Here is a 14,400-nt window from a genome sequence, read left to right as displayed (position 1 = left end):
TTCGCAATCAGAATCTTTACTCGAACCGAAACGTGCATGTTTGTGGTTTTAAATAGACATTTTTTCTCACAATGCTCGTCGTGTAAGCGGCTTCCGAGGTGGCAGAATCAGCAACAAAGCAACCCATGAAATTGATGAATACTGGGACAGAATCCCAGTTCTGTTGAACAAAACCTTTTACAATTTGCCATTTGAAAATTATACTTGTAATAGGGCAAAAACCCCAATAATGGTTGAAGTAAGCAAGTTCCTGCACTAATTTCTCGATTGCACTTAATATGTACTTCATTTTCCTTACCTTGAACGTTTATGCGGAGCGTGTCAAACTGCATGAAAATCCGTTATTGTATCCTGAAATTATTCCTCCAATAATTAGTGCAGTGTTTCAATAGTTGCGGTATTTTGTTAATCGTATTCCTATAGTTGCGAATCCCATAGGTTTTATACAGGAATCGAAACTATTGGAACACTACCGCAACTATTGGCACAAGGGAGAAGAAAACATAAGCTATTTTTTAAAGATACTTTACCATTTAAAAGGAATTCCAATGTTATTTTAGTCTCTGTCGTATTATGACAGGTCAACTGATTGACCGGTACGGTGGGCAAAATCCGGAACACCCACGACTATCGGAACTTTTACCCTAATTCATCGCACGGAATCACGGAATGGAGAAAAGAAAGTGAAAAATATCTTTATCTTTATCTTTAGAGTAGAGTGGAGCAAGAGTACGCACTAAGTTTTCAATCGATCATGAGGTCCTTATAAAGCTTGCTTCTGCATATAAAATCAATGTCGATGATTCATATACTTCTCATATATGTTACCCAGCGAAAAAAATAAACGAATCTCGTTTTAGTAGAACCATTACTGCAAGACAAGTGAAAATGCACTCTTACCCCACCGGTGGGGTATAAGTGATGAACTTTGTCAAACTTAAAAATCACTCTAATAAAATCCAAAAAAAAAACCACCGGTGGGGTAAGAGTGCGCATCGGGTGGGGTAAGAGTACGCGTTTATCCAATCATGTGCTTTAAGTATATATTAACACAAATAAGTGTTAATAACATTTAATTGATGTTTAATGAACATTTATTAGGGAATGTTTGAATATTACGTAACTCTTAAAGGGTGAGGGGGTCCTAGAAATGTGCACTTTAATACGAAAAGCCATTTTTTTATTCCTTTATTTATTTGTTAGGCACTCTGTGTTACTTAAGAGCCAGTTCGCGAGAAGCGCGACCCCTTTCAAGGGAGGTTGCAACGATGTTCTCCGATTTGGATGAAATTTTCAGGGTTTGTTCATATATGTGAGAAGGCATTTTGCAAATTTTCAGATTTTTCATTGAGGGAAGTGGGGTAAAACGGCCCTTCAAAATTATTGTTCAAAAATCGCCAAACTTAAAAAATGCAATAACTTTGGCAATGACTGACCGATTTTGTTTAAATTTTGCACGCTTTTTCTACTCAATTAGTACTTTATACCAAGTGGTTAATAGGGTTATAAAGTTGTTTACTTTAGAAGAAAAATGACTTTTTCGATGAAAAATAGTCGTTTTTCCAAAGGGAATATTTTTCACCAACAGATCTAGGATAAAAAACTAAACCCGTAAGGCAATTAAGGAACTAAAGAGCTTTCATCTCATATATAATTCAGAAGCGCCAACTCAAGAATTTCTAAGAAAATCGCAATTTTCTGCAACACTGTTTATTCTTAAGAAAGTTCGCACAAATTTCGACCCTACTTATGTTGATGTTTTACGATCTGGTGAAAATTGTCCAAACTTTTTTGTATAAGTTGAAATTAAAAATAAGAATTTTCTATTAGGGGAGTGTAGGGTAAAATAGTCCTTTAAAAATAAATGTAAAAAAATACATCATTTTTTATGTGAGTTCTAGTCGAAAATACATAAGTTTAAAAAAACTGTTTCTTCTTCCTTTCAATTCATCTATATTTTTCGTTTCAATTGATACGTATATCCTTCGCTGATCTATATTAGATAGCAAACTATTTGCAGAACAATTTTCAACAGAAGTAAAATAGAACCAAAATAAGTGCCTTAAACATTAGCACGTCTTTCGCAAACTGAAACAAAAATGAACGAATTCGGCGAACATGCTTGTTGATATTTACTACTACAATTAATGTGGGTACCGGTAGTGATGCTGCTTTTACATCTTTTACATTTCAAGGCTGATATTTAAAGCATCATTTTTACAATCAACTACACAGTCTTGTTGAGGTAGTCAAGCACTCTCAGGTGGTGTAAATTAAGCCGAGAATAAAACAGTTTTGCTTGGTAATCTTTTAATTAATTGACAATTTATATACTTTATCTATGAGTGTAGAAACGTGTATCCTAGAATTTGAAGTATTTTCATGAGGGGTGTGTTTTCAAATCGTCAAACAATTGATACTCTATCCTATTTAATAGTATACACATTACATTGTTACGCTCTCCGTGTAAAAGACCAGCTCGTTGTAGAAAAAAAAGTTTTTCCCGTATTGAGCAAAATGAATGCAACTTTGTTAAACTTTGGAGTGTTTTTCACACAGTTGTGTAAACATAGAATCGAGGGTATTCCATTACCTATGAGATAAAATTGTCCAACCTTTGAAAATATATACACCCGATTAGAACTGGTATAATCCATTCAGTCAAAAATTTTGTTTAGATTGTATCTCTGTAATATTAGCTAGCAGTTTGAAGGTTAGTAATTCAAAATGTATGAATGGTACACGGTTTGACAATAAACTTGCAGAATTTGGTTTAAACTGATAATGATGGAGGATGAAAGAGAGTTATGAATACCGCACAATCGTTACAAGCTACAAAAACAAGCCTATGGTAACCTGATGCAAGTAGGTACAAAAGAAAAATATAATCTGAGAAGCAGCTTCACCAACAAGCTATGTTTAAACGCTACGAAATTGCTCATTTGCCGTTAAGAATAATTGTTTTTTTTTTTCGTATAGTTGTTAAAGCAACATCAGTACCGGTACCCACAGTAATTGTAGCTGATTCAAAAAAAAATATCAACAAGCACTTTCGTCGAATCCGTTCATTTTTGTTTCAGTTTGCGAAAGACGTGCTAATGTTTAAGGCACTTATTTTGGTCCTATTTTACATCTGTTGAAAATTGTTCTGCAAATAGTTTGCTATCTAATATAGATCAGCGAAGGATATACGTATCTATTGAAACGAAAAATATAGATGAATTGAAAGGAAGAAGAAACAGTTTTTTTAAACTTATGTATTTTCTGCTAGAACTCACATAAAAAAATGATGTATTTTTTGACATTTATTTTTAAAGGACTATTTTACCCTACACTCCCCTAATAGAAAATTCTGATTTTAAATTTCAACTTAGACAAAAAAGTTTGGACAGTTTCCCCCAGATCGGAAAAGATCAACTTAAGTAGGGTCAAAATTTGTACGAACTTTCTTTTGAATAAACAGTGTTGCAGAAAATTGCGATTTTCTTAGAAATTCTTAAGTTGGCGCTTCTACATTATATATGAGATGAAAGCTCTTTAGTTCCTCAATTGCCTTACGGGTTTAGTTTTTTATCCTAGATCTGTTGGTGAAAAATATTCCCTTTGGAAAAACGACCATTTTTTATCGAAAAAGCCAATTTTCTCCTAAAGTAAACAACTTTATAACCATATTAACCACTTGGTATAAAGTACTAATTGAGTAGAAAAAGCGTGCAAAATTTAAACAAAATCGGTCAGTCATTGCCAAAGTTATTGCATTTTTTGGTTTTGGCGATTTTTGAACAATAATTTTTGAAGGGCCGTTTTACCCCACTTCCCCTCAATGAAAAAATCTGAAAATTTGCTAAATGTCTTCTCATACATATATGAACAAACTCTGAAAATTTCATCCAAATCGGAGAATATCGATACAAGAGAGGGTCGCGCTTCTCGGTTCTTAAGGCTCAAGGCTCCATCACAATGTTTTGAAAATTAATGACTGTATCGCTTGTTTGTAATAGTGAGGCAATTGGTACGGAAAAGGGCAGCAGCGATAAATAAATTTTGTTTACATCTGGGGTGGGTGGAAATGGGGTGTTAAAAATATGCCAGCTGATGCATAATGTTGCCAGACTTGACGAAATGTTTATTTTATATCATAACACATGTTCACGGTGTATCAAATATATGGGTTTTTACCGGTTAAAAATTTTGTATGCACCACTTGGAATGAAACAGAAGCTTACATAACATGTTTAAATATTTATTTTTGGTTTATTTGTTCCATCCAACAAACACCAATGTTTTTTTTTCCAATAAATAAATCTGGCAACGGTGAAGAGATGATTATTTTCTTGTGTATGCACACCTTTGTTTGCGTGTTGGCGTGGACGTGGCTGGCGTATACGTTGTATTGTTCGGATTGAATGAAGTTGCATCGCGTAGATTTTGTTCTCACCATTTCACTTATTGCGCTAGTGAATTTGAGTCTTCCGCATTTTATTGCATTTACAATACGGTCGTCAAATTTGTCTCTCACCTCGATTTTTGGAAAGCAGTTTTCGACAGCTTTTGGACGTGAAGTGAATTTTGGTAGTCAAGATTGAATAAAAAGGTGAAACTCAGTTAGTGAATATGTTTTAGGAGTGATAAAATCAAGGAAACAGTGGGAAAAGATTAAGTGAAGAATCGTGTGTATGTGTTTGCTCCGAACGTTCGGAGTTAGTATGCGTTCGATACAAATGCGAATGTCGGTCTAGGAAAAAAGCAGTTTTCAGCGTTTTTTTAGCAATTCCTCAGTAATTGTTAGTTTAGATTATTGGAAAATTAATATTAAAATGTAATGAATATGCAATGATTGAGGTAAGTCGGCAAGTGGCCCCAAAATATTGAAATTAGTTCAAAACTTTATTAGTATTAGTGCGGATTCGAATAAAATCATCGTCATCATCGGATTGATTACGGTTTATAGAGCCTTAACCGCTACTGTGCCGAGATCTACTGTGGTATTCTGCTCTACAGAATCCACAAAGAATCTATTTTTAGATTTCCGTTACCATTATTGTTGTCGTTGCCAGTCCATCTCACTGTGAGTCCATTTTGTCCGTTTGTCCATGTCGTGTATTCAATGATCGTTGCATTGTTCGGTTGCCATTAATCCGGGTAACGTTGGAGGAATGCCTCCGAGAAGAACAAGTTGTCAGTCGTCATCAGGCAGCCGTGACGGTAAGGCGCGTACCCCAAACGCCACCATATGGGCTGCGGATCTGGCGTCCGACGAGGGTTTGGTGGGGGGGCTGGGAATCAAACCCATGACCATTCGCTTGTAAGGCGAACGTGTAGCCAACTACGCTACGGGACCCCCCTGACGAAAAGCCATTATTTTTTTATATACAAAAAAACTACAGAGGTAAAAATATATCAGGTTTTGCGTAGCGTAAACAAAGGAATTTTCCTTAAAGAAAGTCTACCAATCACGTAACGTAAAATTTGGCTATTTCATCACCCCTCCCCCCTATCTTACACTTTTTGTATGAATCCTCTAAACACTATATGGATCGTCGTACATCTATCCCTGCTAAGCGTTGCGTAATTTATGAATCTTTCTTTTGATTAAATGAAATTATCATTTAGATGAAATTGTGTCAGAGGCCAGAGATACGGGTTAAGAATACCTGTCAAACTGATGCAGTGGTTTATCTTCTTTTATTACTTCAAAAAATCGAAAACGTACTCTTACCCCACGCGCACTCATGCCCCACTCTACTCTATTGTTGTTGCATTAACAGTGATGTAGAGTATTTGAAATGATGTAGAGTATGATGTAGAGTATTTGAAAAAAAGTGAGCATTAAAAGATGTTGCCAAGAGATAATACAAAGTAGGTATAACACATTTAAACAAGCATAGGCATTGTCTTCGTCTGTTTATGTCTGCGAAGAACGATGAAAATCTTCGGCGTAGCATGCTCCGCGTGGCGTGGAAATCGAAGAATGACGCGACTCTGTTGAAGACACCACGGTGTGCCTGTGACGGTTATTAACGAAAAAAATGTCCATCCATTCTGAACTCGCCTTTCGAAAGATATAATAACCAGGCGTCTGCTATGAAAATTTCAAAATATTTCATCTAGGGAATCGAAAGTTATAGCAGTTACAAATTTAATGATTTTTGCGTTCGATATTTCACTAATATGCAACCATATATACCGTGAATTTCCTCCTGATTACATCCAAATAAATTATCATCAAATATGCAATTTGCAACTTCAACCAACTATAACCTAAAACCTATTCTTTGAATAATAGAAAACAAATAAATAACATAGGATGTTAGAGGTAATATTGTTCTAATATCAATGACAAAATAGACAATACAACTACAACACAGTATTCAAATTACAGAATTATTGCACTTCAATTTCCTAATCATACCAAAGTGTGAATATTGTCTATGACAAACAAGTAACTACACTCTAAATGATGATTCTGCTTTTATTAAATATGATAATAGTTGGTAACATAGAATACCGCGCTGAAACAATTTTGTCTTTTATGGGTACTGGGTAGTTAGTAAGACTAGTAACCAACATTTAAACAACAATGTACATCATTTGTTGTCAGTTATACAACCATCATCCAGTTCTATTCAAGCAGTGGTACGAAAACGAGCTCCATTTGGAAAAAAATGGGAAAGGCTAGATCACACGAGGAAAACCGCCTTTTCCGAGAACGGTAGACGGAAAAAGCATATATGCCCCACTTCGGAACGTCTCAACAATTTAACTGACTTGTTGAACTACGATGCATTTACTTCATAAATTAATGCATTTACTACATAAATTAACTGACACAGGGAATACTAGTATTCGACTTAGAACTAGAAGAGGGAAACCATCCCATTTCCATAAAGCCAGGTAAGAAAATGAGAGATTTTAAAAGACTGAAACTATTTAAGAAATATTTCACTGTCATGAGACGAGTTTACTACAATTCCATTTAATTCCACCAAATCGTATTACTTTCACATATACGTATTTCAACCTTAACTGTACACACTTAGTTTTTATTTCTGCAGCTCGGCAAAAACCCGTTCAGCCGTACGCCAACAAAATAAAAAGATGATATTCCGGCAAAAATGATGTTTGTTAGCTTATTTTTGGCAAATTATCTGCTGATTTTCAGCACTTTTGGCAGAAATCTCGGCAAAAAACATGTTTGCTGGGGCACAGCTGTGCGAATCTCGGTAAAAGATGACCATTTTGCTGAGATCCCGCGAAAAAAAAATTAAATGTGTAAGGTCGTCTCGTACTTGACGCGACTCAAGTCGAGACACTGAAGACGACCTTACAAGTCAACAGATTTGAGTCGAGTCAAGTACGAGATACTGAAGACGACCTTACAGTTGAGGTCGAAATACGTATATGTAAAAGTAATAAGATTTGGTGGAATTAAATGGAATTGTAGTAAACTCGCCTCATGACAGTGAAATATTTCTTAAATAGTTTCAGTCTTTTAAAATCTCTCATTTTCTTACCTGGCTTTTTGAAAATGCGATGGTTTTTTTCTTCTAGTTCTAAGTCGGATACTAGTATTCCCTGTGTCAGTTAATTTATGTAGTAAATGCATTAATTTATGAAGTAAATGCATCGTAGTTCAACAAGTCAGCTAAATTGTTGAGACGTTCCGAAGTGGGGCATATATGCTTTTTCCGTCTACCGTTCTCGGAAAAGGCGGTTTCCTCGTGTGATCTAGCCTTTCCCATTTTTTTTCCAAATGGAGCTCGTTTTCGTACCACTGCTTGAATAGAACTGGATGATGGTTGTATAACTGACAACAAATGATGTACATTGTTGTTTAAATGTTGGTTACTAGTCTTACTAACTACCCAGTACCCATAAAAGACTAAATTGTTTCAGCGCGGTATTCTATGTTACCAACTATTATCATATTTAATAAAAGCAGAATCATCATTTAGAGTGTAGTTACTTGTTTGTCATAGACAATATTCACACTTTGGTATGATTAGGAAATTGAAGTGATGTTATTTATTTGTTTTCTATTATTCAAAGAATAGGTTTTAGGTTATAGTTGGTTGAGGTTGCAAATTGCATATTTGATGATAATTTATTTGGATGTAATCAGGAGGAAATTCACGGTATATATGGTTGCATATTAGTGAAATATCGAACGCAAAAATCATTAAATTTGTAACTGCTATAACTTTCGATTCCCTAGATGAAATATTTTGAAATTTTCATAGCAGACGCCTGGTTATTATATCTTTTGAAAGGCGAGTTCAGAATGGATGGACATTTTTTTTCGTTAATAACCGTCACAGGCACACCGTGACGCTGTAGGCCACAAATAGCCATAATTTGTACGACGAAAGGGCAGCCCCAACATATGGCTGTTACGAAGCATGCGTGGCTGGACGTTCAGGTCTATTTGTTCCAACAAGACGACCGAGTACATTTGATAACGAAGTGTACATAGTTGAAAAAGATCAGGAAGATCAGTGGTCCTAGATGGCTCCCTTGTGGTATACCGGATGGTGCATGAAAACTTTTAAAGGTGCATTCCCCAATAACTACGGTCAGATGGCGGTCAGAAAGATAGTTCAACAGACTGCCGTTGAATCCGAATCGGTCCAGTTTTTCAATGGCGAATGAGTGGTTAATCTTATCGAAAGATGCAGAGAGGTCAGTATAAACAACATCCATTTGAGCCAGTTCTGTTAGACTGTTTGTGACGTAGGACGTGAGGCACAGTAAATTGGTGGAAGTTGAGCGACCGACAGTAAATCCGTGCTGATCATCACTAAGAAGTGGCTAACAGTGTGAAAGCAGTGGTTCCATAATGACGAGTTCGAACATCTTCGAGACGGCACACAATGACGTAATCCCTCGATAGTTGTTCACATCGCGTTTGTTTCCCTTTTTGTGGACTGGAAACATTAGTGCAAACTTCCAACAGGAGGGGAAGATACCATTGATGGTCGAAGATCTGAACAAGAAAAGAAAAGGAAAGAGCAAACTGGTGATATGCCTGTTGATGAAGACGGCCGGTACGCCGCGCCGTCGGGTCCGGGATTATTTGACGATTTTAACTGATTCGCGGCTCTCAGGATCATGTCATAATCGATGTTGATTGCACCCAAAGACTGGTTGCTTAGGGGAACGTTCCCTGCTGCGATAGAGACTTGGCTGTCACTCATCCTTTCGTCACAGAAAACGCTCGCGGCAAACTTCCTGAGTGTGAAATAAAATGAATTTAAAATACAAATTTATTCAAGAATGGTGGCAATGCTCATATCATGAGGTTAATCGACTAACCGAAAAAGAAACAATGTAACATGAGTTGTGGAAACACGCATAACCTAATTTGACTAATAATAATAATGTGCTTTATGTAGGTTTTTACATAGAGGATACAGATATAAACGCAACCATGATTCTTATTTGCCAATTTCTCTAGATTTGTGGCAAGATTTTCATTAGTGTAAAATCAATGAAATAAAAATATCACGCCCACTTAGAACGAACTTCAGACAGGAATCCAGGTGTAGTATGAGCCCCTGCACGAAATATTCATCGTTACTCTTCATTTCATTTATTTAGTTTTCATCTAAACAGATAACACTGAATCAACAATTTGACGCCACAATACACGGTTCGAGGCCGCATCTCTCCATCCTCGAATACGCCCCTCGCTCGCCAAGTCGTTCTGCACCTGGTCTGCCCATCTCGCTCGCTGCGCTCCACGTCGTCTCGTACCTGCCGGATCGGAAGCGAACACCATCTTTGCAGGGTTGTTGTCCGGCATTCTTGCAACATGCCCTACCCATCGTACCCTTCCGGCTTTAGCTACCTTCGGGATACTGGGTTCGCCGTAGAGGTGGGCGAGCTCATGGTTCATTCTTCGCCGCCACACACCGTCTTCTTGTACACCGCCAAAGATGGTCCTAAGCACCCGTCTCTCGAATACCTGAGTGCTTGCAAGTCCTCCTCGAGCATTGTCCATGTTTCATGTCCGTAGAGGACTACCGGTCTTATTAACGTCTTGTACATGACACATTTGGTGCGGTGGCGAATCTTTTCGACCGCAGTTTCTTCTGGAGCCCGTAGTAGGCCCGACTTCCACAGATGATGCGCCTTCGTATTTCACGACTAACGTTGTTGTCAGCCGTTAGCAAGGATCCGAGGTAGACGAATTCCTCGACCACCTCGAAGGTATCCCCGTCTATCGTAACACTGCTTCCCAGGCGGGCCCTGTCGCGCTCGGTTCCGCCCACAAGCATGTACTTTGTCTTTGACGCATTCACCACCAGTCCAACTTTTGTTGCTTCACGTTTCAGGCGGGTGTACAGTTCTGCCACCTTTGCAAATGTTCGGCCGACAATGTCCATGTCATCCGCGAAGCAAATAAATTGACTGGATCTGTTGAAAATCGTACCCCGGCTGTTACACCCAGCTCTCCGCATGACACCTTCTAGCGCAATGTTGAACAACAGGCACGAAAGTCCATCACCTTGTCTTAGTCCCCGGCGCAATTCGAACGAACTGGAGTGTTCGCCCGAAATCTTAACACAGTTTTGCACACCATCCACCGTTGCTTTGATCAGTCTGGTAAGCTTTCCAGGAAGCTGTTCTCGTCCATAATTTTCCATAGCTCTACGCGGTCTATACTGTCGTATGCCGCCTTGAAATCAACGAACAGATGGTGCGTTGGGACCTGGTATTCACGGCATTTTTGAAGGATTTGCCGTACAGTAAAGATCTGGTCCGTTGTCGAGCGGCCGTCAACGAAGCCGGCTTGATAACTTCCCACGAACTCGTTCACTAATGGTGACAGACGACGGAAGATGATCTGGGATATCACTTTGTAGGCGGCATTAAGGATGGTGATCGCTCGAAAGTTCTCACACTCCAGTTTGTCGCCTTTCTTGTAGATTGGGCATATAACCCCTTTCTTCCACTCCTCCGGTAGCTGTTCGTTTTCCCAGATTCTGACTATCAGTTTGTGCAGGCAAGTGGCCAGCTTTTCCGGGCCCATCTTGATGAGCTCAGCTCCGATACCATCCTTACCAGCTGCTTTATTGGTCTTTAGCTGTTGAATGGCATCCTTAACTTCCCTCAAGGTGGGGGCTGGTTGGCTTCCATCGTCCGCTGAACTGACGTAGTCATCTCCTCCGCTGCCTTGACTTTCATTGCCTGTACTCTCAGCGCCATTCAGATGTTCCTCGTAGTGCTGCTTCCACCTTTCGATCACCACACGTTCGTCCGTCAAGATGCTCCCATCCTTATCCCGGCACATTTCAGCTCGCGGCACGAAGCCTTTACGGGATGCGTTGAGCTTCTGATAGAACTTGCGTGTATCTTGAGAACGGCACAGCTGTTCCATCTCCTCGCACTCCGCTTCTTCCAGGCGGCGTTTCTTCTCCTGAAAAAGGCGGGTCTGCTGTCTCCGCTTCCGTCTATAACGTTCCACGTTCTGCCGGGTACCTTGCTGCAGCGCGACCGCCCGCGCTGCGTCCTTCTCCTCCAGAATCTGTCTGCACTCTTCGTCGAACCAATCGTTCCGTCGACTTCGACCCATATACCCGACGTTGTTCTCCGCTGCGTCGTTAATGGCTGCTTTGACTGTATTCCAGCAGTCCTCAAGAGGGGCCCCATCGAGCTCACCCTCTTCCGGCAACGCTGCCTCGAGATGCTGCGCGTATGCAGTGGCGACATCAGGTTGCTTCAGTCGCTCTAGGTCGTACCGCGGCGGTCGTCGGTACCGAACATTGTTGATGACGGATAGTTTTGGGCGCAGTTTAACCATCACCAGATAGTGGTCAGAGTCGATGTTAGCGCCACGATATGTCCTGACGTCGATAATGTCGGAGAAGTGCCGTCCATCAATCAGAACGTGGTCGATTTGTGATTCTGTCTGCAGTGGCGATCTCCAGGTGTACCGATACGGGAGGCTGTGTTGGAAATAGGTGCTGCGAATGGCCATATTCTTGGAGGCGGCGAAATCAATTAGTCGTAGGCCGTTTTCGTTCGTCAGCCGGTGAGCGCTGAACTTTCCAATAGTCGGTCTAAACTCCTCCTCTTGGCCAACCTGAGCGTTCAAATCTCCTATGATGATTTTGACGTCGTGGCTTGGGCAGCTGTCGTACTCACGTTCCAGCTGCGCGTAGAATGCGTCCTTATCATCATCAGTGCTTCCGGAGTGTGGGCTATGGACGTTGATTATGCTGAAGTTGAAGAACCGGCCTTTGATCCTCAACCTGCACATTCTCTCGTTGATCGGCCACCACCCGATCACGCGCCTTTGCATGTCGCCCATCACTATGAAAGCTGTTCCCAGCTCGTGTGTGTTGCCGCAGCTCTGGTAGATGGTATGATTACCTCTAAACGTTCGCACCATTGATCCCTTCCAACAAACCTCCTGCAGCGCTACGATGCCGAATCCACGGTCCTTGAGCACATCGGCGAGTATGCGTGTGCTCCCGATGAAGTTGAGAGATTTGCAGTTCCACGAACCGAGTTTCCAATCGCTAGTCCCTTTTCGTCGCAGTGGTCTTCGCCGATGGTTCCGGTCCGTACTCTCTTGTTGATTGTTCGTTGCTTATCATTTTTAAAGGCTGGCTTGCAGGGCCTGACACCAAACCCCTAAATTTCCGGAGGACCATTCCTCCTTATTTCCGGTGGACCATGGTGCACAGTTTCACTTAGAGTCCCTCGCTGGCACTCGGACGATGATCAGCCGCCCCTAACATGGAGAACAGACGCTGTTGTGAGCCGATCCTGACATGGAGAACAGACGCTCAATAAGATTTGAACCTCCGGAGAGGAGCAAACCCCCCCTTCCCTGTCAGCATACGACCATAGTTCCCACCGGGGTTGGTTACCCGATCTTCCCTAAGGTTGCTCGTATCTCGGCCAGCACCGCGGGGAGGTAGGGATAGGAGTTGCTGGGTAAGAGGCTAAGGACCGCGAGATGGGGTCTATTTTATTCCTTCAGGTACGCGAAGTACCAATGGTACGCTTTACCCAGCATTTGCCGTGCCATTTTTTTAATCTTATTTTCAACGGTATTCTCTCTTATTTTTTTCAAGTATCTAAACGCAACTTGTATACACTGACGAACTCACTCACCCGGACCACAGCCGGAAAATCGGAATGGTGAGAGGATCTAAATTCGCGGGAGAAAGTCCGTCACACGTTCAGTTTCTTACTTGCGCTGAGCGTTCTGCTGACGGTTCATATCCTTGGGGAACGCTCGCTGAGGTGGCGTCCGGATTCGGCGGGCTTCCTTCGATCGATTACGAACCACCTTGGAGTGAATAGCGCACGATACGCAGTAGTGCAATTTTGCGTAAAGTTTGGGCAGAACATAAGAGTTGTAGCAGGAAGCATCCGAAATATCACGAACGGCAGCGGCCTCGACGATGTTTCGGATTACGAACTTCTTGATGGCCTTATCCTTTGGGACGCATCGGGCACAGTTGGTACAACGCACGGCCTTGACGTGGCCGCGGTTGCGCTTGCAGCGTCCTCCATTACGCCTCTTCTTAGTCATTTTCGTGACAGATTGATGAAAGAGCCACGGAAGATCGTTACTCTATTTTCAATTTAAATTAAATCACAATGAACAATATTCAATAACGTATTTGATTCGCTATGCAGCAATATCTCATTCGAGAAGCTTATCCTAAAAATATAGCGAGAATAACTCGGTACTATTGCGTGATTTTGTCCCATAGTGTGTCGGTAGATCTGTCGGCTTACATAAATGCTCCCATCAGCCTTACTAGACTACCTACTGATTACATATTCTTTTCGTCTACACCCGCATCAATGATTGCAGGCGGTCGGTTTGCACATGATGGGAAAAACTTACTCTGAAAAACTGTGTCCAAGCGCCACATCTTGACGAATCGGAGCAGTCAAAGTGAGGATATTTTTGTAAATATTTTCATTGCGTAATTTTTAGTAAATCAATCACGTACTAATTCCGATAGATATCATATGTCTCGGTTTGGGAGAGGAAAAGCTTACATCATCGTTCTAACTTAGAACGAGTGGCGGTGGAAAACAACAACCGCCGGTTTGACATATCTCAATTTTAGCCGTGACCTAGAGTGGGTAGGTACTTGAAAGAAACACGCAGGAAGTATGTAAATTGCGATGGCGCCCAATGGAGACGCACCATTGAATAAGGCAATGTGTTTTCCCGCATATCACTGTCGGTTGGGGGGAAAACGTTTCAAAATATTTCAATGGCTTTACGCACATTCAAAGCTTCCTGACGATAATTTATTAGATTACAAACTGTTCTTTGTCACAGATGTTTTAAAACTGTAACATACTGTTTTTTAAGATTACATGTTCAGAACGTCACAAGTGTATATTTAGCATCGTTATCCCCTA

The 14,400-nt window shown here is 40.7% G+C and overlaps 2 protein-coding genes across 6 annotated transcripts in view; one reads left to right on the top strand and one right to left on the bottom strand.

Annotated features, from left to right (window-relative positions):
* LOC134226382 (choline transporter-like 2) overlaps positions 1 to 14,400 on the top strand; it is a 94,120-nt gene that overhangs the window by 23,390 nt on the left and 56,330 nt on the right. The window lies entirely within an intron of this gene.
* Positions 13,039 to 13,578, bottom strand: LOC134223538 (small ribosomal subunit protein eS26). Its single transcript, XM_062702703.1, has one exon. The coding sequence runs from the start codon at positions 13,547 to 13,549 to the stop codon at positions 13,202 to 13,204; it is 348 nt and encodes a 115-aa protein (XP_062558687.1). The 5' UTR covers positions 13,550 to 13,578; the 3' UTR covers positions 13,039 to 13,201.

This window comes from Armigeres subalbatus, chromosome 3 (genome assembly GCF_024139115.2).
Source record: "Armigeres subalbatus isolate Guangzhou_Male chromosome 3, GZ_Asu_2, whole genome shotgun sequence".
Taxonomy (NCBI): domain Eukaryota; kingdom Metazoa; phylum Arthropoda; class Insecta; order Diptera; family Culicidae; genus Armigeres; species Armigeres subalbatus.
Note: the sequence above shows the minus strand (reverse complement) of the source record. Positions and strands in the feature narration are given on the sequence as shown.